This window comes from Myotis myotis, unplaced genomic scaffold (genome assembly GCF_014108235.1).
Source record: "Myotis myotis isolate mMyoMyo1 unplaced genomic scaffold, mMyoMyo1.p scaffold_m19_p_12, whole genome shotgun sequence".
NCBI classification, from domain to species: domain Eukaryota; kingdom Metazoa; phylum Chordata; class Mammalia; order Chiroptera; family Vespertilionidae; genus Myotis; species Myotis myotis.
Genome location: NW_023416316.1, coordinates 71,853,535 through 71,879,479, shown reverse-complemented (window position 1 = coordinate 71,879,479; position 25,945 = coordinate 71,853,535). Strand labels below are relative to the sequence as shown.

Here is a 25,945-nt window from a genome sequence, read left to right as displayed (position 1 = left end):
GACTTAGGAAGGGGTGTGGATGAAGGCCATTATAATATTGCTCTCCCCTTTATAGGACCAGAGCCCAGAAGAAATACAGTGACTCTCCATGTCTCCCAAGAAGTTGAATATTTTGAGGTTCTTGATAAAATGAGGTACACATTCCAGGTGTGCAGCTTTGTATAGAAACATTTTATTAAAATAAAAGGAAATACAATATATAGAAGGACTGCTGCTTAGAAAAGTAAACCATAAGCAAACTTTCTCATGAACACTGGAAAAAGGCAACATTGTTTTTCCTCCATTCCATTTCCGCAGAGCAGAATGTTTCCTAATGGTTTCTGCCATCTTCACAACTCCTGGTAATGGAAGAAAGGTCAGAACATGTTTTGATGGTAGGAGTTTGTATCTGGCCTCATAAATTTTGGGCATCCAGAGGGTATAAGTTTAGCAGAGATTACCGAACAAGGTGTTGAAAGTACAGTCTGGTTTCTTCTTGCTGCTTATTATAAGAGTAGATGGATAAACTGAAGGAACTGTTAAACAACAAGGAACCAGAACTTGAAGATTTGGGAAACTCTCAGCCTATCCATATTACAGAAAATAAGACGTCCTGGAAAGAGCACCAGTGTGGCTGGACAACTGTTTCATAAAGATATAAGTTTGGAACCAGTCAACTATCTCAGCAGAAACTCTGGCAGATTGGATTAACCGTGATACACATGGGACAAACTGAAGGCATTCTATAGGTAGGAGAACAGATCTACCCAACTGCAAACATGTGTTACCCATCAAGAAGGAGAATGACCCCGAAGGTGAAACAGAGATGAGCAGGTCTGCTACTCCCACAGTGGGCCCAGAGAGTAAAAGTCTGGGGGCCAGTATGTCTCTTCTATGGTTTCAGTAGGCCTGGCACCGCCAATGCCACCCAAGTGGGACCAGAGAGCCGAGGACCCAACCAAAGATAGTCCTTGAGCCTTAAACATAATAGAACCTAACTTACTAGGTTTTAGACTTGCTTGGGACCATCAATCCTTTCTTCTCTCCACTTTTGGAATGGGAATGTAAATTCTAAGCTTGTCCCACCAGTGTATTTTGGGACCAGATAATTTGTCTGGTTTACATGTTCACAGCTAAAGAGGAATTCTGCCCAAGGATGAAACCCATCTCTAGTCTCACCCACGTGTGAATTTAGGTGAGATTCTGAACATACCATTGATGTTGGAAAGCATTAAGACTTTTCAAGTTCTTAAAATGGGTGAATGAATTTTGTATGTGGGAAAAATGTGAATGGGGGGGGGGGTGGCGAGACTAGAGGTCTGAATTATTCTGCCAAATTCATATGTTGAAGTGATAGTCTACTATGTGACTTTTTTGATGACATGGTCTTTAAAAGGTAAATGTTAAGAGGTCCTTAACCCAATATGGCTGGATCCCTATTAGAGAGAGAGACCCCAGGAAAGCACACACATGGAAAAAAGGCCACACGAGAACACAAAAGAATGCAGTCACATTTGCAAGCAGAGAGAGGCTTCAGTAGAACCAAACTGCTTACATGTTGATCTTGGACTTCTAATCTCAAATACTGAAGAACAGAAAATAAGTTTCTGTTCTTCAAGGCACCAAGTCTGTAGTATTATTATTATTATGGCAACCCTGGCAAATTAGCACACCTTCCTAGTGCAGGAAGGGAAACATAAACCAACTCTCTTATCACTGAAAGAATGCAGTACTTTTTCTCCACTGCAATGGAGAAAAGGGAAACATTTCCTAGTGACTTCTACCGCCTGCACACTGAGGGCAAAAGGGAAAGAAAGGTCAGGAAAACAGCTCTTGTGGAAGGGAGTGATGGCCAGACTTGGTTCTCTTATGTCTGTGGAGGTGAGACTTCTGGCTGAAGCCCCGCCCACACTCCCTGCACACATATGGCTTCTCTCCTGAGTGGGTCCGCTGGTGTCTGATGAGGGCTGACTTGAAGCCAAAGCCCCGCCCACACTGCCCACACACACATGGCTTCTCTCCTGAGTGTGTCCTTTGGTCAGAGATGAGGTCAGATTTCTGGCTAAGTCTTTGCTCACACACTCCATACCCATCAGAATCCTCCCCTAAGTGTGTCCTCTGGTGTCTAGTGAGAAGTGACCTGAAGCCAAATGTGCGGCCACACTTGGAGCACATGTAAGGCTTTTCCCCTGTGTGTGTCCTCTGGTGTCTGATGAGAGTGACCTTCTGTCCAAAGCCCCGCCCACAGTCAGGGCACACATAAGGCTTCTCTCCGGTGTGAGTCCTCTGGTGTCCTATGAGGGCAACCTTCTGCCGAAAGCCGCGCCCGCACTCGGAGCACAGGTAAGGCTTTTCCCCTGTGTGTGTCCTCTGGTGTCTGATGAGGGTGGCATTCTGGCGAAAGCCGTGCCCACAGTCAGCACAGACATAAGGCTTCTCCCCTGAGTGTGTGACCTGGTGAATGAGGAGCAGGGACTGCTGCCTGAAACCACGCCCACACTCTGGGCACAAGAAGGGCCTCTCACCAGAATGTGAGCTCTGGTGTTGGAGGAGCGATGCCTTCTGGCAAAAGCCTCTCCCACACTCAGGACATACGAAGGGCTTCTCCTCCAAGTGTGTCCTCTGGTGTAGGACGAGGGCAATCTTCTGACGAAAGCCTCGCCCACACTCCTGACAGACAAAGGGTCTCTCTCCGGAGTGTATCCTCTTGTGGTTAGTGAGCGAGGACGTATACCTGAAGTGTCGCCCACATTCCCTGCACGTGTACGGTTTCTCCCCTGAGTGTTTCCTCTGGTGTATGGTGAGGGAGGACTTCCGGCCAAAGCTTCGTCCACACTCCCCACAACTGTAAGGCTTCTCCCCTGTGTGCATCCTCTGGTGTTTGAGGAGGTCTGACCTCTGGCAGAAACCTCTGCCACATTCAGGGCATACATGATGCTTCTGGAGGCGAGCCAGGCTTGAGTTTGTGCTGCGTCCTCGTGTATATTTTTCACACGTGACTGCTCCAGATTCTGAGCAGTCTGCCCCTGTCAACATGTCAGCCCCCTCAGGATTCATCTTCTGGTCTGTTCCTTCCACCTTGTGTACTGGCTGACCTTGAAATGGGCCAAAGAATATGCTTGAAGTCCCACTTAGCAGCAGCCTCCTGACCATGGTGCCTTCGCTCTTTCCATCTTCTGCTTTTGCTCTCAAGCATCTTGGAGCCTCCAGCGGGAAGTGACTTCCTACAGAAGAGTTTGGGGAAATCTCAGGGGGGTGGCCACACAGCACATATTGTCTGAGGAACTGCGGACTAGAAAAGGCCGCTGGGCAGGAGAGACTGGGCTGGAATTCTGTCCTTGGTTCTGCTGGAGAGAAAGTCTGTCATAATCACCACGGTACCTTGTGGACAGTGAAACTTACCCAGCAGTCATTCCTCAGTTCACAGAAAGACTTCTTTTAGAGAGCTACCCGCCTCCCGCTGTGACACCTTCGTGTGTGTACCAATACAACACAAAAACTCACAAGACGAGCCAGCTCTAAATGATCAGCCTGGCAAATAGTTTCAAGAAAGCCTGAGAGACAGCTTCGGCCCTATGAAGTGCTGCCATTAGCTTCATACATTTCCCACAGTACAATTACCTCTCAACCCACAGGCATTATCACTGATATAAACATTATCACAAATACAGGTTGGAGCAAAAGCAGGTTTACAGTTGTGAGTAGGTGAAGCACAGAGTTTATTCTCATATTATTTTTGTATTGTTTTCCATATGAAATACTGTAAACCTACTTTTGGCATAGCCTGTATATGCTTTTACTGAAAGTATATGACTTACTACAAATTTCTTTAGTGATTTTTTCCTACAGGAAAGGAATGGGGTGATTACAAGGAATCTTTCCACCCGGAGGCCCCATCGGGGAGGCAGTACAGGGGGTCCCTGCAGGCAATGACCAGGAGGTGTTGCCACCATCCTCACCAAGTGTTTTCTAGAGGGTATTTGCTGGGTTTTATGCCAGAAAGTGGGGACTCAACAATGAAACAGTCTACAACCCCTTAAAGGATCCTGGCACCTGGTGACCCCAATCAGTGCCAACCTGCTTTTCTTAGTGTTGTGCAAATTGTTGTGAAAGAACAATACCCCCTGCAATAGCTCTTTACTGGGAGACATTAATTTGTAGGCCTTGTTTTATTACACTGGTTCTATCCACCTGAAGCTGATGAAAAAACAACCCATGACACTATACTCAGTATCCCAGGCTTTTTCAGACCTAGCAGAGTCTTTCTTCAAAATAAGATGTGTTTTATAAACTTTCTACAACATGGGTTGCAAACTACAGTCCACCAAATGTTTTGTAAATAAAGGTCCAAAGCCACACTCTCCATGTAGTGTCTATGGCAGCTTTCACAACAACGGCAAAGTTTAGTAGTTGCATCAAAGAAGGCAAAGGTTGGAAAGGCTGAATTATTTACTATCTGGCCCTTTAGGCTAGAGGAAAATCTTTCCTGAACCCTGATTTACATTATTGATTCATTCGATCTTGTCTAAAATGCCAACTTTCAATACTAACAAGTATAGCTACTGTGAAACCCCTTCCTAATACTTCAAGCTCCCTAGATTTGCTTTTCAGCAAGTTCTTAGTAAATTTAGTTATGTGCGTGTATGCACGCACATGTGTGTATATACGTATGTATATGTAGCTAGATCTAGAATCTCCTGTGAAATGGCCTTGAGAATCACAAGTGCTGACTCCACTGGGCATCCAGATGTGACAGTGAACATCCTTTCAGTCTTGCATCTATGTCTGGCCATCAAGAGGTCCCACCATGATTGGTCAAATGTGCTCTAGTGCAGCTCACTGAACTGTCAGTTTATTTTGTTAATCTAGGCTGTCCACATTTCACAACCTGTGGAAGGTGTATATATCTCTGAGCAGCAGTTTCCAATAAATACTCTGTTGTAATTCTAGAATTCTGACAGCTGAGCTTTCAGTACTGCACAACTGTCTACTTGTCTCTGAATTGATGGGAAGAGAAAAGCAGCCACTGCCTTCTTCTTGTCTTGCTTATATGCCAGGAGCCGGTCCATCCTTGCTGTTTCAAGGGACCTGGCTGAGTCCAAAGAAAGAAGACTCTGTATTGATCTTTAGATTAAGAAGATGTGCCATACTGAGTCTAAAGAAATAAGACTCTGTATTGATCTTTTAACACATACGCTTGCTAGCAGAGGAATTAAGGTTACTTCCAGTCAGACAGAACGTTTTATACAAGAAGTATGTCCATGCTTTTCTGAGGAAGGAAAGGTAAATGTAAAGGCATGGGAGGAGGTAGGGCCAAGGAACCTTATCCTTAACCCCACTGCAGCCTTTCCACCCCGGGAAAGTGCAGGATTGGCAAGCTCTCCCTGGGATGATAGATCAGGACTCAGGTAATAGCGGAAAGCGCCAATCCTACTCTTAAAATGGATACAAGAGAGCATTTGGTTTTTTTCTTTTTAATGCCTGCTTTTAAAAAATAAAAAAGGAGGAATTTGCCGGGAGCCGGTCCATCCTTGCTGTTTCAAGGGACCTGGCATATATGGCATACTGTTCTTAATATGTTTGCTCCCCTTAGCGCTATGTGTTTTAACCAAGGTCACCTCTGAGAAAGGTTGTTTCCCCAGGTGGGGATTTTTCCCTGAAGTTAGGCAGGGAATAAAACCCCTTAACTGCCAGGCCGGTAGTTAATCACTTTAACTACGAACAATCACACTTAAGCTACATAATCTTTACTCCCTGGAATGGAGATAAGAAACACCCTAACCTTTGGAATAGAGATTGATAGGATTGGAATCAACTGGTATAAATACAGATGTAACAAGACAACAGAACCTACACAGAACCTAGACACAGAACCTAGAGAGAGAACATGGCAAAAGATCCTGGACAGAAACTGGCAACAGAACCTATAGACAGAATCTAGCGAGAGAACCTGGCTGAAGATCCTAAAGACAGAACCTGGCTACAGAACCTGGATAGAACATGGCAAGAGAGACTGACTAGAACCTGGTGACTGAACCTGGCTGGAGAACTTGGACAGAACCGGGCTGGAGAATCTAGCAAGGGAACATGGCTACAGAACCTAGCTGGAGAACCTGGAGAACCTAGCAAGAGAACATGGACACAGAAGCTGGCTGGAGATCCTGACCAGAACTTGGCTAGAGATCCTGGCTAAGCTGCTGATCAACTGAACGCTGTCTCCGTGTCCTTCATTCTTCGCCGACTCCGTCCACACCTTTGGGGACCCCTGGACCTGTTGGGGTTAGACCCCAACACTTGTACACTCGATGACATAAACCCTAAAGCCAGTGGTACACAGCACGTCATTATAGCAGGGCCTTTCACTGGGAAAGGAAGCACATTTGTGTGTCTTGTACATGAAAAGGTGCCACATACTAAATCTGACAAGCTCAGGGGAGGCCTGCATGGTGGCCTTTCAAACTCACAAAGGATGGTCCAAAATTAAAACTTTTTAACTAAAAGCAGTTCATGATGAGTAGTCATGTCCTAGGCTAGAAATCTTTCCTGACAAAGGTCAATTTTCACCTTCATTAAGCCTGTTGTTTTTTTGCATCTACGATAACATATCTTTGGAATGTGAAAGTAATTTCCTTTTTCTGGACCCCTCAAAGCACAGGCGCTACTCTGCGGAAATAAAAAATCCCCTCATTGTTATTGAGTTAAAATTGCTGACTGTTAACTATCCTGCCCCCACCTATATGAAGAAGTATTGTCTATTATTTTACTTTTTATCCAACCCCAGAGGTTCCCCCCTTTTTTGCTTTCTCCCACCTCCCTAATCTATCATGGATGGATTTCATATAACCCACTTATGCCTCTTCTTTTGATTGTAATGTGTAAAATAAGGTGCAAAACTGCCATTTTCTGGAGCATTTTCTCAATCTGAAAAGACTTTGCTTCCTGGCAATTGCCATCAGTTTGGCACAAATAAACTCACAAAAATCTTTATAGGTTTGGATGTTTCTTACATTGACATTTATTTAGAGTAGTTGGCAGGATTCCAATGAAGCTCACCCAGGACCCCCAATGGATCCGGACCCGGTGATAGGATCCAGCAAGGGGCCCATTGCGCCCGCTGGCTCCCAGCCACATTGGGTGAACTTGGATGAGTTGTCTCTCTGATCCAGGACCTTCTTGCTTGTGGTAGAGGGACAGACTTTATTTGAACTGTTCTTAGAAAATCCTTAAGGTGGCGCTAAAAGATAGGAGTTGAGAAGGGTGGCTGGCTTTGATTTTGGCTTTTCAGTTGGCATTATTCCATTGCAGTCTGAGCAAAGACTTTTGCTGATGAGACCCTGCACTCGGGCTGTGACGATGAGGACATGCCCTCCCTCCAGCCAGAACCTTGGGTGTTCTTAGGAGACTAAAAATCTTCGTGGAGGTGTCAGAGGGCATTCCTCACAACCTGCAGAAGCCCAATAGGAAAATTCCAACTCAACTGTAATTAAACAATTGTCTTCTACAGGGATGCACATATAAAGGTGGTTTACCTAGTGCTCTGAGTCCTCACGGCTGTATTAAACAACTGGGGAGACAAACTGAGGCACGTAAGAGGGTTGAATGCAACTCAAGGAGTGAGAGCCTAGAGCAAGCATGTCAAACACGCAGCCCACAGCGAATATTTTTGCAGCCCAGCCAATATAATATGTAAGAAACGTTTTAATAAAAAATTCGTAACTTAATATTTACAATATCCTGTTATACATAATTATTAACAAACTACAATGTTTGCTAATGACTGATTACTATAATCGTGTTGCATTCATTTCCCTTACGCGCCTTACTTGCAGGCACACCATTTCTCTCCACTAATACTAACAGTGAATATTTTAGCAGCCGATTGCCACGTCATTTGTCTTGTACTGACTTGTTTGGTGTGCGCAACAGGAAATATTTCACTTTCAGAGAACAAGAAAAATAGGTTTATTTGTATTATACTTATTAATTTGTGAGGTTATTCAGTGTCTACTAAGTTAATGTTCAAGAAAAATATTAATTTTTATTAAAATGTTCTATTTTATGTTAATGATTACTCATTTATTTCAGCCCCTTGTATTCAGCATGTCTCTATTGAAATAAACCTACGTTTCTATGAAAATTGAAGCTTTTGTTTTTTTGTGGCCCACGTAAACTTAAGCCTTGGTTATTTGGCCCATGTTAGCCTTTGAGTTTGACATGCTTGGCCTAGAGGAGCTCAAGCTATAAGCAGCACACTTAGACCCACTACATAACCTTCCTAGAAAATTCATTCAGACTGCAGATATCCAAAGAAAGAATAAAATTAAAATGGGAAGTTGTGCCTCTAAGGTCCATGAATCCCAAGAATCTCAGCCCCCCATTAATACTCGCTCAGAGTACATGTATAATTCATATGGAATCTCAATTTGCAAGTATCTACAGAAATAGGGAAATTTAACTAAAAATGGTATCAGCTTGAAACGGCCAAAGTAGGGGATTTTTGAGACCTCCAAACTGATTTTTCTGCATGCTCAATTACAAAAAGCCGGCTGTAAAATTGAACGGATGGGAAGCTTATCTTGATTGGAAATTAGAAACTTTTAGGAAAGGCTCCGCTAAAATATCTTCCCTACAGGAAGTTAATGAGAAAAGTTTAAGGGACTGTCTCTGAACTAAAGAAGGCTTCCAAAGCCAGTAAATGCCAAGACCCCATTCCTCCCTTTCTACAGCTCCTCCACTATACCCTTTATTCTCTGAGCTTCCTTGTACAGACTTGCCCTCCACCCCGCTTCTCCCTTCTCCTTCTCTCTCCCCTCTACTACCACTCCCTACTGACCTAAGGAAAAATGATAATAAAAATTCAGAGAAAGATAATTCAGGAACTTTAGCAGCTTGTCTCAGGTAGAGGGAAACCAGTGATTGTATATATTCCTTGGACTAGCACAAAATTAAGAAATCTAACCAAAGATTTCTCTGACCCTCTTCAGGACCCCAACAAGTTTGTAAAGGCATTTGATTTAACTGTTAGAACATATGATTATGGCTATTCTGACCTATTCCAATTAATACACTTACTGGTTTCTGAGAACAAGGCAATAGGATGGTTGAATCAGGTTTGCTGGCATATTCCTGTAGAGGATTTTTTTTAAAAACGGAGAGAGACAGACCAGGAAAAAATGCAGGTAATTAGCTCACCAGCTTTACCAAGCCATACCTGAGATTCTTGCCTGAAAAATGGAGTGGACCAAGATCCAGCAATATAAAAGAAAGCCTGATGAATTGGTGCTTGATTTCTTTGAACATTTTGAAAAACTTTCAAACAATTCTCAGTTCTGTCTCCACACAGTTTTAAGAATCATCAAAATAATCTCTTATTAAATTTGGCATTTTTGGAAGGACTAGATAAAGAGCTTGTAACTTTGAACAAAAAACATGACCTGGCAGACAACCATCAGAACTGGCTATTCTGACTGGTCAACTATCAAACCATTCAAAAGAAAGAAAAATATAAAACTGCCAACTTTATGAACTTAAAGCTCCAACAATTAAGCAATCAAGTCAGATCTACTCAGAGGTTTCTAAGACAAGGGCAGAAGAGTCTTTTTACTATAAAAAGCCAGGTCACCATAAGGAGGATTGTAGAAAAGTGAAATGGGATTTACAAAGAATAAAAGAACAGAAGCAATAAAACATACGGCTGCTCTAAGGACTATGAGAGGGTATTTCCACTATTTACTAATACTTTAGGAGAAACTGAAATTATCATGAAAGGGCAAGTTACTAAGGCCCTTGGAGATACTGGGGCTACATTATCTATTCTTAACCGTACCCAGCTAAGTTTCCCTCTCCCTCAAAGCTTCTGTGCACATGGTAGGGGTATATAAACAACCAATGCCTTTTAAAATCAGGACCTGTCTCCTTTCAATCAGGGAATGTTATGGGGCAACATATATTTTTACTGGTCAAATCAGTACCAATTCAGTGGATAGAAAAAGATTTTCTTAAAACCTATGATGCCCACATATCCTTTTCCGAGAAAGGTGAAATGTACTAGTATTCAGGACTAGATCAATCAGATACTGAAACAATTGGGGAAATTATTAAAGGAACTTCCACAAGAGGAAAGTAATCTTAAAACTGAACGTTTGTTGCAGTATGTTCCAATGCAACTTTGGATCCTTTCCAGTACAGATATTGTCAAGATCAATTCAGCCACTCCTGTTAAAATAACTATTGATAATACTTTGCGTCTACCTAATATTCGCCAATATCCTTTAAGACCTGATGCACTAGCTGGAATTAAGCCCATTATACAAGACTAGAGGCCCACTGCATGACATTCGAGGGGTACTTAATACTCCCACCACCGCTGCTGCACTCGCCAGTCGTGAGCCCTGCTTCTGGCTGAGCGGCGCTCCCCCTGTGGGAGCACACTGACCACCAGGGGGCAGCTCCTGCGTTGAGCATCTGCCCCCTGGTGGTCAGTGCGCATCATAGCAACCGGTCATTCTGCCGTTCAGTCGATTTGCATATTAGGGCTTTATCAGATAGGATTAGTTAAAAAGGGGACTTATAATTCCATGTACAAGCCCCTGTAATTCTCCTATCCTTCCAGTAAAGAAACCAAATGGAAAGGATGGAGATTGGTACCGGATCTCAGTGCTATACATAAGATAGTTATTCCAAGACACCCTGTGTTCCAAATCCACATATTTTATCAGCCATTCCTTGGACTGCTGATATTTTTCAGTAATAGATTTATGTAGTGCCTTTTCTAGCATTCTAATAGAAAAAGTGCATTTTCTCAATCCATTAAGAAAATTCTCTACAGGTTTGAATGTTTCTTGTGTTGAGAGTCTTCTGTATTAAATATGGTGACTGAGTTAAATATTGTTAATGTTGCCCTTACGGGAACCAATTCTAACCATTTGTCTAATAAGAATACTCATCGTAATTTTTGTGCTTAGCTAGTAATATGGCACATTTTCACTAAAAGTGATTTGGAATTCCAATGTCCACTTTGGATAACCCTAAACTTTAACATGGTTTTAAACTATGGTTCTGTCTACCTGAAGTTGATGAAAAATCCAGAAGTTCCTGAATAAAGCATAAATAAAAATAAAATTTAGCAAAATAATGATTTTCAGTGAATCAAAAAAATTCCATGATGTAGAAGAAAATCAACTCATAAACTCTTGAAAAATCTACAGCTGCTCTTGGGCTGATTGATTATTGAGATCAATAAAAGTACATCAATAATTGTACATGAACTCAAAACTTTCCAATACAAAGAGAAAAACCAATGCCTAGTAGCTCATTAAGGAAATGTTTCCTTCTGCAGCTGCTGGATGTAGTATAAAAGAACGCTGTGAGTTAAGTGAATAGCCTTAGACACTGGCTCACAAGAGGAATGCTTGTGCTGTCACTGCTTTTAAACAATTTAAAGAATTTTAAGACTTGGTTCACAAATGTAAAAGGTGGATGTTTTCAATGTTAATCAGAATTAGTCCTTAGAAATTGGAAAATTTTCATAATATGCCATGTCCATGATTTTAAGACAATATAAAAGCAATGCTAACATATAATTAATTTTATGTATCAACTTAGCTGGCCACCAATGTTTAGTCAAACATTATCCTGGGTGTTTCTGAGAGGGTGTTTTTGGATGACTTGAACATATATATAGCCGATTGCCCTCCCTTATGAGTAGCCTCATCCAATCAGTTGAGGCCTGAATACAACAAAAGGTTGACCCTCTTCCAAATAAAAGGGAATTCCTCTAGCCCAGGGGTTGGCAAACCGTGGCTCGTGAGCCACATGTGGCTGTTTGGCCCCTTGAGTGTGGCTCTTCCACAAAATACCACGTGCAGGCGCGCATGAACACTGCAATTGAAACTTCGTGGCGCATGCGCAGAAGCCGGTTTTCAGCCTGGGCAAGTCTATTTTGAAGAAGTGGTGTTAGAAGAAGTAGTGGGTGTAGGTCGGTCGGGCGACGGGGGACGACGGAGACGCGGCGCAGGCAGGCCGTGGGATACGCAGCGCGGGGGAGTCGCGTGCAATTCATGCACAAGTTGAGTGAGCCAGTCGGTCGGCAGTCTCATGTGCAGTGGTTAGTGCTAGTCGCGTCCGCAAATTGCGCGGGTGACAAAAGTACCTACTCGAAGCATAAAATTACCTGTATTTTTCCAACCAGCTGCAAATCCTACAGGTATTTTTGTCATCAATTTAAGAATTGTAATTATTTTGTGTTGGTGGCTTTATTATTATTTTAGCAAAGGCCAGCTTAGGAGTACCCTAATTAAGTTAATAACAATGTACCTACCTATATAGATTAAGTTTAAAAAATTTGGCTCTCAAAAGAAATTTCAATCGTTGTACTGTTGATATTTGGCTCTGTTGACTAATGAGTTTGCCGACCACTGCTCTAGCCTGTCTTCACGCTGGCACACAGTGGGGGGAGGATGCTTTGTTTTTTCCTGCTTTTGCACTCAAACTGAAACACATCTTCCTGGGTGTCACGCCTGCTGGCCTTTGGACTGAAACCACACCATCAACTCTCTTAGGTCTTCCTATGACTCCATAATAATGAAAACCAATTCCTATAATATATTTCATAGTGTGTGTGTGTGCGCCTAGACATTTCTTATAAAACTACATATACAGTTACCTTATGCCCCAGTGTACTGGGTTGACAGTATCCCACCAAAACTCATGTTTACCTGGAACTGCTTGCATTAAACACCTCAATCTTACCAACCAAACAGATATTGCTAGAAACTGTCAGAATAGTCAAAATAAAAAATAGTGCTAACACCAAATGCTGGCAAGAATGCAAAGAAAATGGATCACTCAAACATTTGCTAATAGGAATGTAAAATGGAATAGCCATTCTAGAAATGGGCATGGCACTTTTTCTACAGGACTGAATATGCCACTACCATGTGACCTAGCAGTTGCACTGTTGGCATCTACCCCAGAAATGATAACCTTATGTCCACATAAAAACCTGTACACGGATTTTATAACTGTAAAAAACCCAAATGTCCTTCAGTGGGTGAAAGGTTTAACAAACTGGTACATTGATACCATGGAATACTACTCAGCAATAAAAACCAGGAAATGTTGATTCATGCAACAATTTGGATGAATCTAAAGAGAGTTATGCTGAATAAAAAAAAAAAAAGGCAATCCCAAAAGGTAGCATATGGTATGATTTCTTTTATATAACATTCTTGAAATGACAAATGTATAGAGACAGAGAACAGATTAGTGTTTGCCAGAGGAACGGGAGAAGAGAGGGAATTGGCTGTGGCCATAAAAGGGTAGCACAAGGGATCATTTTGATGGAATTCTGTATCTTTGAATCTAGTCGTACTTATATGAATATACATGGAAAAATTTTCAGAAAACTACACACACACACAAGAGTGAAGGTAAAGCTGATGGAATCTGAATAAGGTCTGTGCATTGTATTAACAGAAATGCAAGCCTGGTTTAGCAAGAAAAAAAAGTCAATGCAGCTCACTAAATTAAAAGACTAAAATAACTCTCGTCCAACAAGGTCTAGGAGAGAATTTTGTAAAGCTGATAAAGGGCAGTTATAAAACTTACATTTAGGAGGAAAGCATTCCTCATAAGATTAGGAGCAAGGAAAGGATGTCACTCTGATCACTTAAATTTATTCATTGCACTGAATGTTCTTGCTGTGCAATGAGGCAAGAAAAAGAAGTTAAAAGATATACTGAATGAAAAGAAAACTATACTTATTCACAAATAACAAGATCATCTATATAGGAAATCCTATACAGCAAAAAAAAAGAAAATGAAAAAGCTGCTAGGACTAAGAAGTAAGTTTTGTAAGTTCACCGCATACAAAATCATTATACATAAATTAATTGTATTTCTATGCACTATCAACAAACCACTGAAAAATGAAATTTAAAAATAATTTAAATTGCATCAAAACAGAGGGGTAAGATGCATAAGACCTGTGTACAAAAACTATAAAACAATGCTAACAAAAATTAAGAAGTATCATAAAAGTGAAGTAATATACTCTTTTATGTATTGGATGGCACAGTATTATTTACATGTAAATTCTCCACAAATTGATGTAGATTAAACTCCATCCCAATCAAAATCCCAGTAGACTTTTTTTGTGTGAAAATTACCAGGCTAACTCTAAATCCACATGGAAATGAATAAAATCTCTAATAATTAAAGCAAATTAAAAAAAAATGTTTGAGGATTGGTACTAAGCTTTAGCCTTATTATAACACCACAATAATCAAGACTATGTGGTATTGGCATCAAGATATACAAAGAGAAGAGTGGGAAAAAACAGAGTCCAGATATAGACCCATACACACATGGTTAACTGATTTACCACAAAGGGCATAGGCAATTCAAAAAATAAAGGGTTGTCCTTCCAATAAATGGTGCTGAAAAATGGATATTTGTAGACAAAAAAAAAAAGACTTAAATACTAGTATAAAAATTTATTCAAAATAGATAAGAGACCTAAATGTAAAAAATCATTAAACTTTTAAAAACAAAAAAATACATATGAAATCTTTTTGACCTTTAGGCAAATATTGTTTAAATATGCCACCAAAAGTGAGACTCATGAGAGAGAAAATTGACACTTGCATTTCAAAAGTAAGACTTGCTCTTTGAAAGACTACTAAGAGAATGAAATGCAAGCCACATTTCAGAAAATATTTGCAAATCAAATATCTGATCATGTATTTCTATAATGAATATAGGAAGAGCTTTCAAAACTCAATAATAAAAAGATAAGAAACCGTTTTTTTAAATGGGTAAAAGATTTGAGAAGACATTTCACCAAAGAAGAATACAGATGGCAAATAAGCACATGAAAAGATCCTCAACATCATCAATACCACACAGCTAGAATGTCTAAATCTAAACTAATACTAAGTGTTGACAAAGATGCGGAGCACCTGGAATGCTGCTGGTGGGAATGTGAAAAGGTGAAGCCACTTTGGAAACAGTTAACATAAAATTTAACCTTTTATATCCTATATAATAAAAGCCCAGCAACCGAATGGCGGAATGACCAGAACGACCAGTTGACCAGTCGCTATGATGTGCACTGACCACCAAGAGGCAGGTACTCAGTGCAGGAACTGCCCCCTGGTGGTCAGTGTGCTCCCACAGTGGGAGCACCGCTGGGCTGACCAGGATGAGTGGTGCTCCCACAGCAGGCTGATCCCCACCGGCCATGCCCCACACCAGTGCATGAATCCCATGCACCAGGTCTCTAGTTAGTAAATAATTAAATATACACATATCACATGATTCAGCCATTCTAGTCCCAACTATTTATCTGAAAGAAATTAAAGCATATGTCTACACCAGGGGTGGGCAAACTTTTTGACTCGAGGGCCACAATGGGTTCTTAAACTGGACCGGAGGGCCGGAAAAAAAGCATGGATGGAGTGTTTGTGTGAACTAATATAAATTCAAAGTAAACATCATTACATAAAACGGTATGGTCTTTTTTATTTTTTAGTTTTATTCATTTCAAACGGGCCGGATCCGGCCCGCGGGCCGTAGTTTGCCCATGGCTGGTCTACACAAAGACTTGTCAGGAATATTCACACGGGCTTTATTTGTATTTGTCAGAACTGGAGACTATCCAAAATCTTTCGATAGAATAGTTGAATAAATTGTGATATCGAGAAATTAACTACTGATCTATGCAACACTATGCTTAAGATTCAAAGTAATTATGTTAAGTGAGAGAATCCACTATGTATTCTGTATTCAATTCCTATGAATCCCATAAAATGCAAACAAATCTACAATGATAGAAAGCAGGTCAATGGTTTCCTGGAAATGGGAAGGGAGGAGAATGAGGCACAAGAAAACTTTGGGGTGATAGTTATGCTTGGATTTTTTGGATTGTGGTGATAAATTCATAGATGTAAACATACATCAGAACTTTTAACCAAAGTTTACCATTTAAATATATGTAATTTATTATACTTTGATAATATGCCTTATAATTATCCCTTAGCTATTGTACCATAACATATTTTTATATTATACTATAATTATAGATCATAAAAAATATTTTTTAAATTAAATTAAAGCAATGAACTTACTGTAAAGTACAAGACCAGATGTATGGTTGTATTTAGATGCAAAAAAAAAAAAAATTAACTAAACAAAAATAAAATGCCAGGAATGTTGAAAATAAAACAATGAAAAAAGATAAATCATGAAAAAATGTATCCTTACCTCCCAACATTCACATAAAATTAATTCCAGATCTTGAGTGGCTGTTACTGGCATCCAGAGACCAGCTACTAACCCGGCAACAATGGCTCTCAAGCAGCGCGACTACATGAACTCAGAGGAGCCCTGCTTCTTCCCACAGAAAGGTTAGACTTCCCCCAAAGCAGATCCAAGCAACAGCGGCCTCCTGATCACCACACTCTCTGTCTGAGGAACAGCTGCTGTGTGTGAAGCCTCCCTCCATCAGCCAGAAGACCACAACAGCTGTGAACAGCACCCATCAGAGGACCTGCTACCAACAGAGGAGCAGCTGCTACCACAACCGCCCAAGGAGCAACCACAGCCCGAGGAGCCACTGCCACCTAGGGAGCAGCCACTGAATGACTCAATATCTATATATGTCAGTGAGATCAAACATGGGTAGACAAAGAAATCCCCAAAGAAAAGAAAAAGAGGACTTGCCAGAAAAGCAGCTAAGTGATACAGAGGCATGCAACATGACAGAAAAAGAATTCAGAATAAGGGTCCTAGAGCGCATAAACCGAAAGGAGGAAAAAATCGACAACTATGCAAGAAGCAAGAAGAAACAGATGTAAAAATCAACAACTTAAGTAAGACCCAAGAAGAAATGAAGAGCGATATAGCTGCAATAAAAAACACCATTGAAAGTATCAACAGTAGACTAGGAGAAGTGGAAGACCGAATTAGTGAATTAGAAGACAGGGAAGCAAAACACACCCAAACTGTACTTCAATTGGAGAAAAAAATTAAAAGACAGGAAGAGAGTCTAAGGGAGCTTTGGGACAACATGAAACGAAACAACATACAAATAATAAGGGTGCCAGAACAACAGAAAGAGGAACAAGGATTAGAAAACCTATTCGAAGAAATAATATCAGAAAACTTCCCTGAGGTGGGGAAGAAAACAGTCACACAAGCCCAGAGAGTCCCAAGCAAGGTGAACCCGAAAAGACCCACACCAAGACACATAATTACCATGGCAAATGTTCAGGACAAAGAGAGAATCTTACAGGCTGCAAGAGAGAGACGGAAAGTTACATACAAGGGATCTCCCATTAAATTATCAAATGATTTCTCAACAGAAACACATCAGGCCAGAAAAGAATGGACGGAAATTTACAAAGTGATGCAAAGCAAAGGACTGAATCCAAGAATACTCTATCCAGCAAGGCTATCATTCAAAATTGAAGGGGAAATAAGAAGCTTCACAGGCAAAAAAAGGTTAAGGGAGTTTATCACCACCAAGCCAGCAATACAAGAAATGCTAAAGGGACTGGTGTCAAAAGAAGAAATAAAAAGCTCAGAAAGAAAACAGCCACACAAAAAAAGAAATGGCTACAAACAAGTACCTTTCAATAATAACTTTAAATGTAAACGGTCTAAATGCTCCAACCAAAAGACATCGAGTGGCTGAATGGATAAAAAAATCATGACCCATACATTTGCTGTCTACAAGAGACCCACCTCATTAGAAGGGACTCACACAGACTGAAAGTGAAGGGATGGAAAAATATCTTTCAGGTAAATGGAAAGGAAAAGAAAGCTGGGGTAGCAATACTTATATCGGACAAAATAGACCTCAAAGTGAAGGCCATAACAAGAGATATGGAAGGCCACTTCATAATACTAAAGGGATCAATACAACAAGAAGATATAACCCTAATAAACATATATGCACCCAATGCAGGAGCACCCAAATACATAAAAAAAACTCCTGGAAGATATCAAAGGAGAGATCGACAACAATACAATCATAGTAGGGGACTTTAATACACCACTGACATCACTGGATAAATCCTCTAGACAAACAATCAGCAAAGAAACAGCAATCCTAAATGACTCACTAGATCAGCTGGACTTAATTGACATCTTCAGAACACTTCACCCCACAGCCACGGAATATACATTCCACTCAAGCGCTCATAGGACAGATTCAAAAATAGACCACATATTGGGTCACAAACAAAGTCTCCCCAAATTCAAGAAGATTGAAATCATACCAAGCATCTTCTCAGACCACGATGGCATAATATTAGAAATAAACTACAATAAAAACAACCCAAAATTCTCAAACACTTGGAAGCTGAATAGCATGTTATTTAATATTGATTGGGTTACCAATGAGATCAAAGAAGAAATTAAAAACATCCTGGAAACTAATGACAATGAAAACACAACAATCCAAAACCTATGGGACGCAATGAAAGCAGTCCTGAGAGGGAAGTTTATAGCTCTACAGGCCTATTTCAAAAAACAAGAAAAAATGGTAGTAAATCATCTAACTCTACAACTCAAAGAATTAGAAAGAGAGCAACAAAAAAACCCCAAAGTGAGCAGAAGGAAGGAGATAATAAAGATTAGAGCAGAAATAAATGACATAGAGACCAAAAAAATAATACAGAAAATCAATGAAACCAAGAGCTGGTTCTTTGAAAGGATAAACAAGATTGACAAACCTCTAGCCAGACTCACCAAGAAGCAAAGAGAGAGTACCCAAATAAACAAAATCAGAAACAATAGGGGCGAAATAACAACAGACCCCACAGAAATACAAATGATTGTTAAAAAATACTATGGACAGCTCTACTCCAACAAACTAGACAACCTGGAGGAAATGGACAAATTCCTAGAAAAATACAACATTCCAAAACTCAATCAGGAAGAATCTAAAAATCTCAATAGGCCAATAACTATGGAAGAAATTGAAGCAGTCATCAAAAAGCTTTCAGCAAACAAAAGCCCAGGACCAGACGGCTTCACAGGGGAATTTTACCAAACATTCAAGGAAGAACTAAAACCTATCCTCCTCAGACTACTACAAAAAATTCAGGAGGAAGGAACACTTCCAAGCTCATTCTATGAAGCCAGCATCACCCTAATACCAAAACCCGGTAAAGACAACACAATGAAAGAGAATTTCAGGCCAATATCCCTCATGAACATAGATGCCAAAATCCTCAACAAAATCTTAGCAAATCGGATCCAGCAGTACATCAGAAAGATACACCATGACCAAGTAGGATTTATCCCAGGGATGCAAGGAGGGTACAATATCCACAAATCAATAAACGTGATACATCACATAAACAAATTGAAAGAAAAAAACCACATGGTCATATCAAATGATGCAGAAAAAGCATTTGACAAAATTCAACACCCATTTTTGATAAAAACTCTCAGCAAGGTGGGAGTAGAAGGATCATACCTCAACATAATAAAAGCCATATATGACAGGCCCACAGCCAACATCATACTCAATGGACAAAAACTAACACCATTTCCTCTAAGAACAGGAACAAGACAGGGATGCCCACTCTCACCACTCCTGTTCAACATAGTACTGGAAGTATTAGCCATTGCAATTAGACAAGAAGAAGAAATAAAAGGCATCCAAATTGGAAAAGAGGAAGTAAAACTGTCCTTATTTGCAGATGACATGATATTATACATACAAAACCCTAGAGACTCCATCAAAAAACTACTAGACAATACATGAATTTGGCAATGTAGCAGGATACAAAATTAACCCCAAGAAATCTGAGGCATTTCTATACACCAATAATGAACTTTCAGAAAGAGAGATTACAAAAACAATCCCATTTACCATCGCACCAAAAAAATTAAGCTACCTAGGAATAAACTTAACTAAAGAGGTAAAAGACCTCTACTCAGAAAACTACAGGACGTTGAAAAAAGAGATAGAGGAAGACATAAACAGATGGAAGAACACCCGTTTTCATGGATTGGTAGGATCAACATCATTAAAATGTCCATACTACCCAAAGCAATCTATAAATTTAACGCACTTCCCATTAAAACACCAATGGCATACTTCACAGATCTAGAACGAACTCTCCAAAAATTCATCTGGAATAAAAAAAGACCCCGAATAGCTGCAGCAATCCTGAGAAAGAACAAAGTAGGTGGGATCTCAATACCAGATATCAAGCTGTATTACAAAGCCACTGTTCTCAAAACTGCCTGGTACTGGCACAAGAACAGACATATAGATCAATGGAATAGAATAGAGAGCCCAGAAATTGGCCCGAACCAATATGCTCAATTAATATTTGACAAAGGAGGCAAGAACATACAATGGAGTCAAGATAGTCTCTTCAATAAATGGTGTTGGGAAAACTGGACAGATACATGCAAGAAAATGAAACTAGACCACCAAATTACACCATTCACAACAATAAACTCAAAATGGATAAAGGACTTAAATGTACGACAGGAAACCATAAAAATTCTAGAAGAATCCAAAGGCAACAAAATCTCAGACATATGCCGAAGCAATTTCTTCACTGATACAGCTCCTAGGGCACTTGAAACTAAAGAGAAAATGAACAAATGGGACTACTTCAAAATAAAAAGCTTCTGCACAGCAAAAGAAACCATCAACAAAACAACAAGAAAACCCACTATGTGGGAAAACATATTTGTCAATGTCATATCTGATAAGGACCTAATCTCCAAAATTCATAGGGAACTCATACAACTTAACAAAAGGAAGATAAACAATCCAATCAAAAAATGGGCAAAGGACCTAAATAGACACCTCTCAAAAGAGGACTTTCAGAAAGCCAAGAGACATATGAAAACATGCTCAAAGTCACTAATCATCTGAGAGATGCAAATCAAAACAACAATGAGGTACCATCTCACACCTGTCAGACTGGCTATCATCAACAAATCAACAAACTACAAGTGCTGGAGAGGATGTGGAGAAGAAGGAACACTCGTGCACTGCTGGTGGGAATGCAGACTGGTGCAGCCACTATGGAAGACAGTATGGAGTTTCCTCAAAAAACTAAAAATGGAACTCCCATTTGACCCTGTGATCCCACTTCTAGGAATATATCTATCCCAGGAAACCAGAAACACCAATCAGAAAGGATATATGCACCCCCATGTTCATAGCAGCACAATTCACCATAGGTAAGATCTGGAAACAGCCTAAGTGCCCATCAGTAGATGAATGGATTAGAAAACTGTGGTACATCTACACGATGGAATACTATGCTGCTGTAAAAAAGAAGGAACTCCTACCATTTGCAACAGCATGGATGGAACTGGAGAGCATTATGCTAAGTGAAATAAGCCAGTCAATGAAGGAAAAATACCACATGATCTCACTCATTCATGGATAATAGAGACCATTATAAACTTTTGAACAGTAATAGATACAGAGGCAGAGCTGCCTCGAACAGATTGTCAAAATGCAGCGGGAAGGCCGGGGAAAGTTGGGGGGCAGGAGGGAGGGGTATAAGAGATCAACCGAAGGACTTGTATGCATGCATATATGCATAACCAATGGACATGGGACGCTGGCGGGTGGGGGAGGTCAGGGGATAGTCAAGGGCGTGGGGGGGAAAAAAAGACACATATGTAATACCCTTTGTAATACTTTAAGCAATAAAAATAAATAATTAATTAATTAATTCCAGTTGGATTAAAGACCTATAATGTTCACAGAATTTATATGGCATTTCTACAAATCTGTAACAGAAAGAAACAGCCAAATAAAAAGGAGGAAACATCTTGAACAGGCACCTCACAGAAGAGGAAACACCAATGGCTAACCAACACAGAAAAGATGCTCATGCGCACAGGAAAGCAAACCCCCATGAGGCTGCAATGCAGACCGGATACAGGGGTAAAAACGAGGTCCGACAGCACCTAGAGCTGGTGAGGGTGTGGAACAAGCTCTCAGCACTGCTGCTGGAGTGTGAAGTGGCATCACAGCTTCAGGCACAGTGTGGCACAGCCTAATCAGGTTGCGGCCACTCGTGCCTATGAGCTGCTACTGCACTTGCTCCTACATAGGCATCTGGAAAAACTCTTGCACATTTTTCCAAGGAAATAACAAGAATATATAGCAACATTGTGTAACAGCCAAAAATTAGAAATACCTTAACTCTCTAAAAGATAGGAACTTCAACTGCATTAAAATAAGAATATTCATATAATGGAATCATGTAAGTTTTTAAAAATATGAACTAAACCTACACATTATAATGTGAGTCTCACAGAAAGTGGGTGAAAAGGCATGTTCCAGAGGGATGTGTGACATCACCATATTATGTGCAGAGAAGATTACAAACATACAAAACAACACATTATATCAGCAATTTTAAACCTTTTTCAACTCATGGCAAACAACTAAAATGCTGCAGCACACCAAATATTTATTTTTTGCCAATCTGACCAAAAAAAGGTATACTTTTGATTCATTCACACCAGACAACTGTTGCTGTGTTGGCTGTTGTCATTCTTTTATTTGGCAACCTAAGGGAAAGAGGTCAGTGCCCCTGGCTAAATAGTCAGGTGTTGCATGTGGCGCACCAGTGTGCACAGGCAAGCGTGGCCTCCACCTGATCAGGCTGTGCTGCATTGTGCCTGCAGCTATGATGCTGCTCACACTCCAGTGCTGCTGCACACGGGTTGAAACTGCTGCTCTATATGGTTGAAAAACCATCAAATGGGAAATAAGGATAAAGGTAGGCATGGAAATGCTGATGCAGGCACTGGATTCTCAGGGGCAGGGTGAAGGAGCAAAATACCACCAGGGAAGCTACAGGGCTGGTGCCTGGACTTAGAACGTCCATCAGGCTACAGGGAAGGCACAGTGGCACTCACTGCATAATTCTTTATACCTGGTTGTAATCTTAAATAATCCATCATAAAATTTTAAAAAAGTTAATAGAATGTCTGACTAGAATCAATGCACAAAAATGTTACCAGGTTAAGGGGACTGTCTAGGGCGGGGGGATAAAATGGACACATATGTAATACCCTTTGTAATACTTTAAGCAATAAAAAAAAATAAAATAAAATAAAATAAAAAAATGTTACCAGGTTAAGAATAGTAACAGGACACTGTCTAGCAGGGCAGATGACTTAGGCTCAGAGGGCAAGTTATACAGAAGATCAGGCCCAACAAGAAAAGCCCAAGAATAGGGAGATCCTAGGTGTGCTGGAGAAGGGCTGCCAAGTGAGCAGAGGGATGCTCCGGGGGAGGAGGGCAGTGTGCCAGGGAGGCCCTCTCTGTGGTGAGCAGGAGGGCATGGAAGGGAGGGCTGGAGAAGAGCTTCCCCCCAGGAGCTCACAGATGCTACTCCTTCCTCACCCACTGAGCGCCTCACTGGCCTGTGTCCTTGTCTGCTTGGTGCTTCTCACTCACCTGGACAGAGTTCCAGAAGGCATTCGCTTTCCTCTCGCCAGAGCTCGTCCCCTTGCTCCAGTTGTGTGATGAATTTTGGTTTGGAAAAGGCAATTCCTACTCACAGGAAAAGAAAGCAAGGTGACCGTGGGTTAGTGGATTAAAAGGCAATCAGAACTTAGAGTCAGCTGGGAACGCAATAACCCAGAAGGGGGTGAGGAGGCACAGAGGAGGGCAAAGGCTCTCTGAATGCTAACAGAGTGACTAAGGAGGGGTAATTCTGGGCCTAAAAGCAGTATACTCATTCTCCCCTGTGCTGGATTGAACACAAATATTCCCCCATTTGCAGCACCACCTTTTGGGAAGGGGACTGGAAAGTCACTTCATGGAATGAAATGCAGTAAGACACCACATTCACACCTAACTAACTTCACTATTTTCAAAGCTAGAGAACCCAGACATTTCCTGGGGATGCAGGGAAAATATTAGTTTTCTTTCTCAGCCAAAAGCCTGGTGGCTGCTGCCTAAATCTTGAAATGACCACACGCAGACTCCAAGACCTGAAAAGGGCTGTCCTTACCTAGCGACACCAAATGGCTGTAGGTCTCCAGCATTACATCCCGATACAGGGTCCTCTGGGCAGGACTTAACAGCTTCCACTCTCTCTCGGTGAAGGCCACAGCTACATCTCCAAAGGCGATTATTGTCTATAATAGAAACACATCCTGCTCACCCAGGAGCCAGCCACACCCACTAATCAGTTCACCTACGTTACTAACCAGCACTGAGGCAGCAAGAAGGCTGGTGTGGGGCACCTGGATGAGACCCATTGATCCTGCTTCTAACCTGAACCCTGATGCCATGTGTCAACACTACAAATCCCCTGCCCACATGGCTGGTAAGTCTATTTAGGAGTTCTCTGTTCTGCTTTGCTGATCTCTATGTCCGTGGCACTGTCAACAACAGTGTTGTAACTGTAGCTATACAGCAGGCCTTGGAATCAGCCAGGGCAATTCCTCCAACTTCATCATTCATTAAAGGTATTTTAGCTATTCTAGGGCATGTGCCTTTCCATATACATCTTAGAATAATCTTATCTATAGCGACCAAAAAAAAGTTACTGGAATTTTGACAAGATTTGCATTAAACCTGTGTATCAGTTGGGGGAGAACTGACATCTTTACTACGTTGACTCAAGTCCATGAACTCATGTTCTTTTTATTTCTTTCATCAACATTTGGGGTTTTCGGCATACAAGTCCTATATATGTTTTGTTAAGCATTTCTTCTTTTTAAAATTATATTTTTCGTTTCAGTGGCCATATGTTCATTGTTATGATACAGAAGTACAACTGTTTGTATGTTTATCTTGAATCCTGCTACCTGGCTGAACTCACTTGACAGCTCTGAGTACTTTTTCTCCTAGGTTCCTTGAGATTTTCTACATAGACAATGATGGCATCTGCATATAGGGACAGGTTTATTTCTTCCCTTAGAATCTGTCTGCATTTCATTTCCTCTTCTTGCCTTTATTGTAGCACTTCTGGCACATTAATGAATAAGAGTGGTAAGAGCAGACATCCTTGTGTTCTTGATATAAGGAGGGAAACTTTATATCGCCAGCATTAGGAATACTGAGATACCACATCACACTCACTAGGATACCAAAGAAACAGAAAATAATAATTTTTTGGCAGGGAGTAGAGAAAGTGGAACCTTTGGGCATTGTTAGTGATAAAAGTAAAATTGTGTTTTCTATGGAAAAGAGTTGGGCATTTCCTCAAAAAGTTAAACATACAATTTACCATAGGGGCCAGCAAAGAACTGAAAGCAGGGACTCAAACAGATAGTTATACACCAATGTCCATAACAGCATTATTCACATTTGCTCAAGTATGTACAGATAATTGTATATTATTCAGCCTTAAAAAGGACATTCTGATACATGCTAAGTTATGGATTAACCTTGAAGACATTATGCTATAATAAAGTGAAATAATCCAGTCACAAAGGACAAATATTGTTTGATTCCACTATAACAGGTAGAATCTAGAATAGGCAAATTCATAGAGACACAAAGTAAAATAGAGGTTACCAGTAACTGGGAAAAATGGGAAATGGGGGGTTATTGTTTTAATGAATAGACTTTCACTTTGGGAAGATGAAAAAGTTTTGGAAATGGAGAATGACAGCTATACAACACTGTGAATGTGCTTTATGCAACTGAACTGGACAGTAATTCCTCACTTAACATTCTTTATAGGTTCTGTGATTTTAAGCAAAATGATGTATCATGAAACCAATTTTACCATAGGCTAATTGATATAAACCAGTTAAGTTCCTACAGTAAATCATCATTATAACAAAATGACATTGAACCAAAACACATTATTCAAGGACCTGATATATATTTAAGAATCATTAAAATAAGAAATTTTGTTATATAAATGTTAGCAATAAAAAATTAGCTCTAGATTTTTTGTAGATGTCCCTACAAAATAGAGCAGTTGCCATCTGTTACTAC

The 25,945-nt window shown here is 40.5% G+C and overlaps 1 protein-coding gene across 5 annotated transcripts in view; it reads right to left on the bottom strand.

Moving 5' to 3' along the window:
• Positions 1-210: 210 nt before the first annotated feature.
• Positions 211-25,945, bottom strand: part of ZNF169 (zinc finger protein 169) — a 44,740-nt gene continuing 19,005 nt past the window's right edge. For 2 of the 5 annotated variants that reach the window (XM_036331393.1, XM_036331394.1), the window contains exons 4-6: positions 24,003-24,129; positions 23,444-23,539; positions 211-3,326 (exon numbers count right to left, since the gene is read on the bottom strand). In XM_036331393.1, the coding sequence (XP_036187286.1) occupies positions 1,798-3,326; positions 23,444-23,539; positions 24,003-24,129 (1,752 nt within the window). In that variant the 3' untranslated portion in view covers positions 211-1,797. Of the gene's footprint in view, positions 3,327-6,970; positions 7,424-23,443; positions 23,540-24,002; positions 24,130-25,945 lie in introns of those variants that run through there. The other 3 variants (XM_036331395.1, XM_036331396.1, XM_036331397.1) reach the window with 3 other exon arrangements.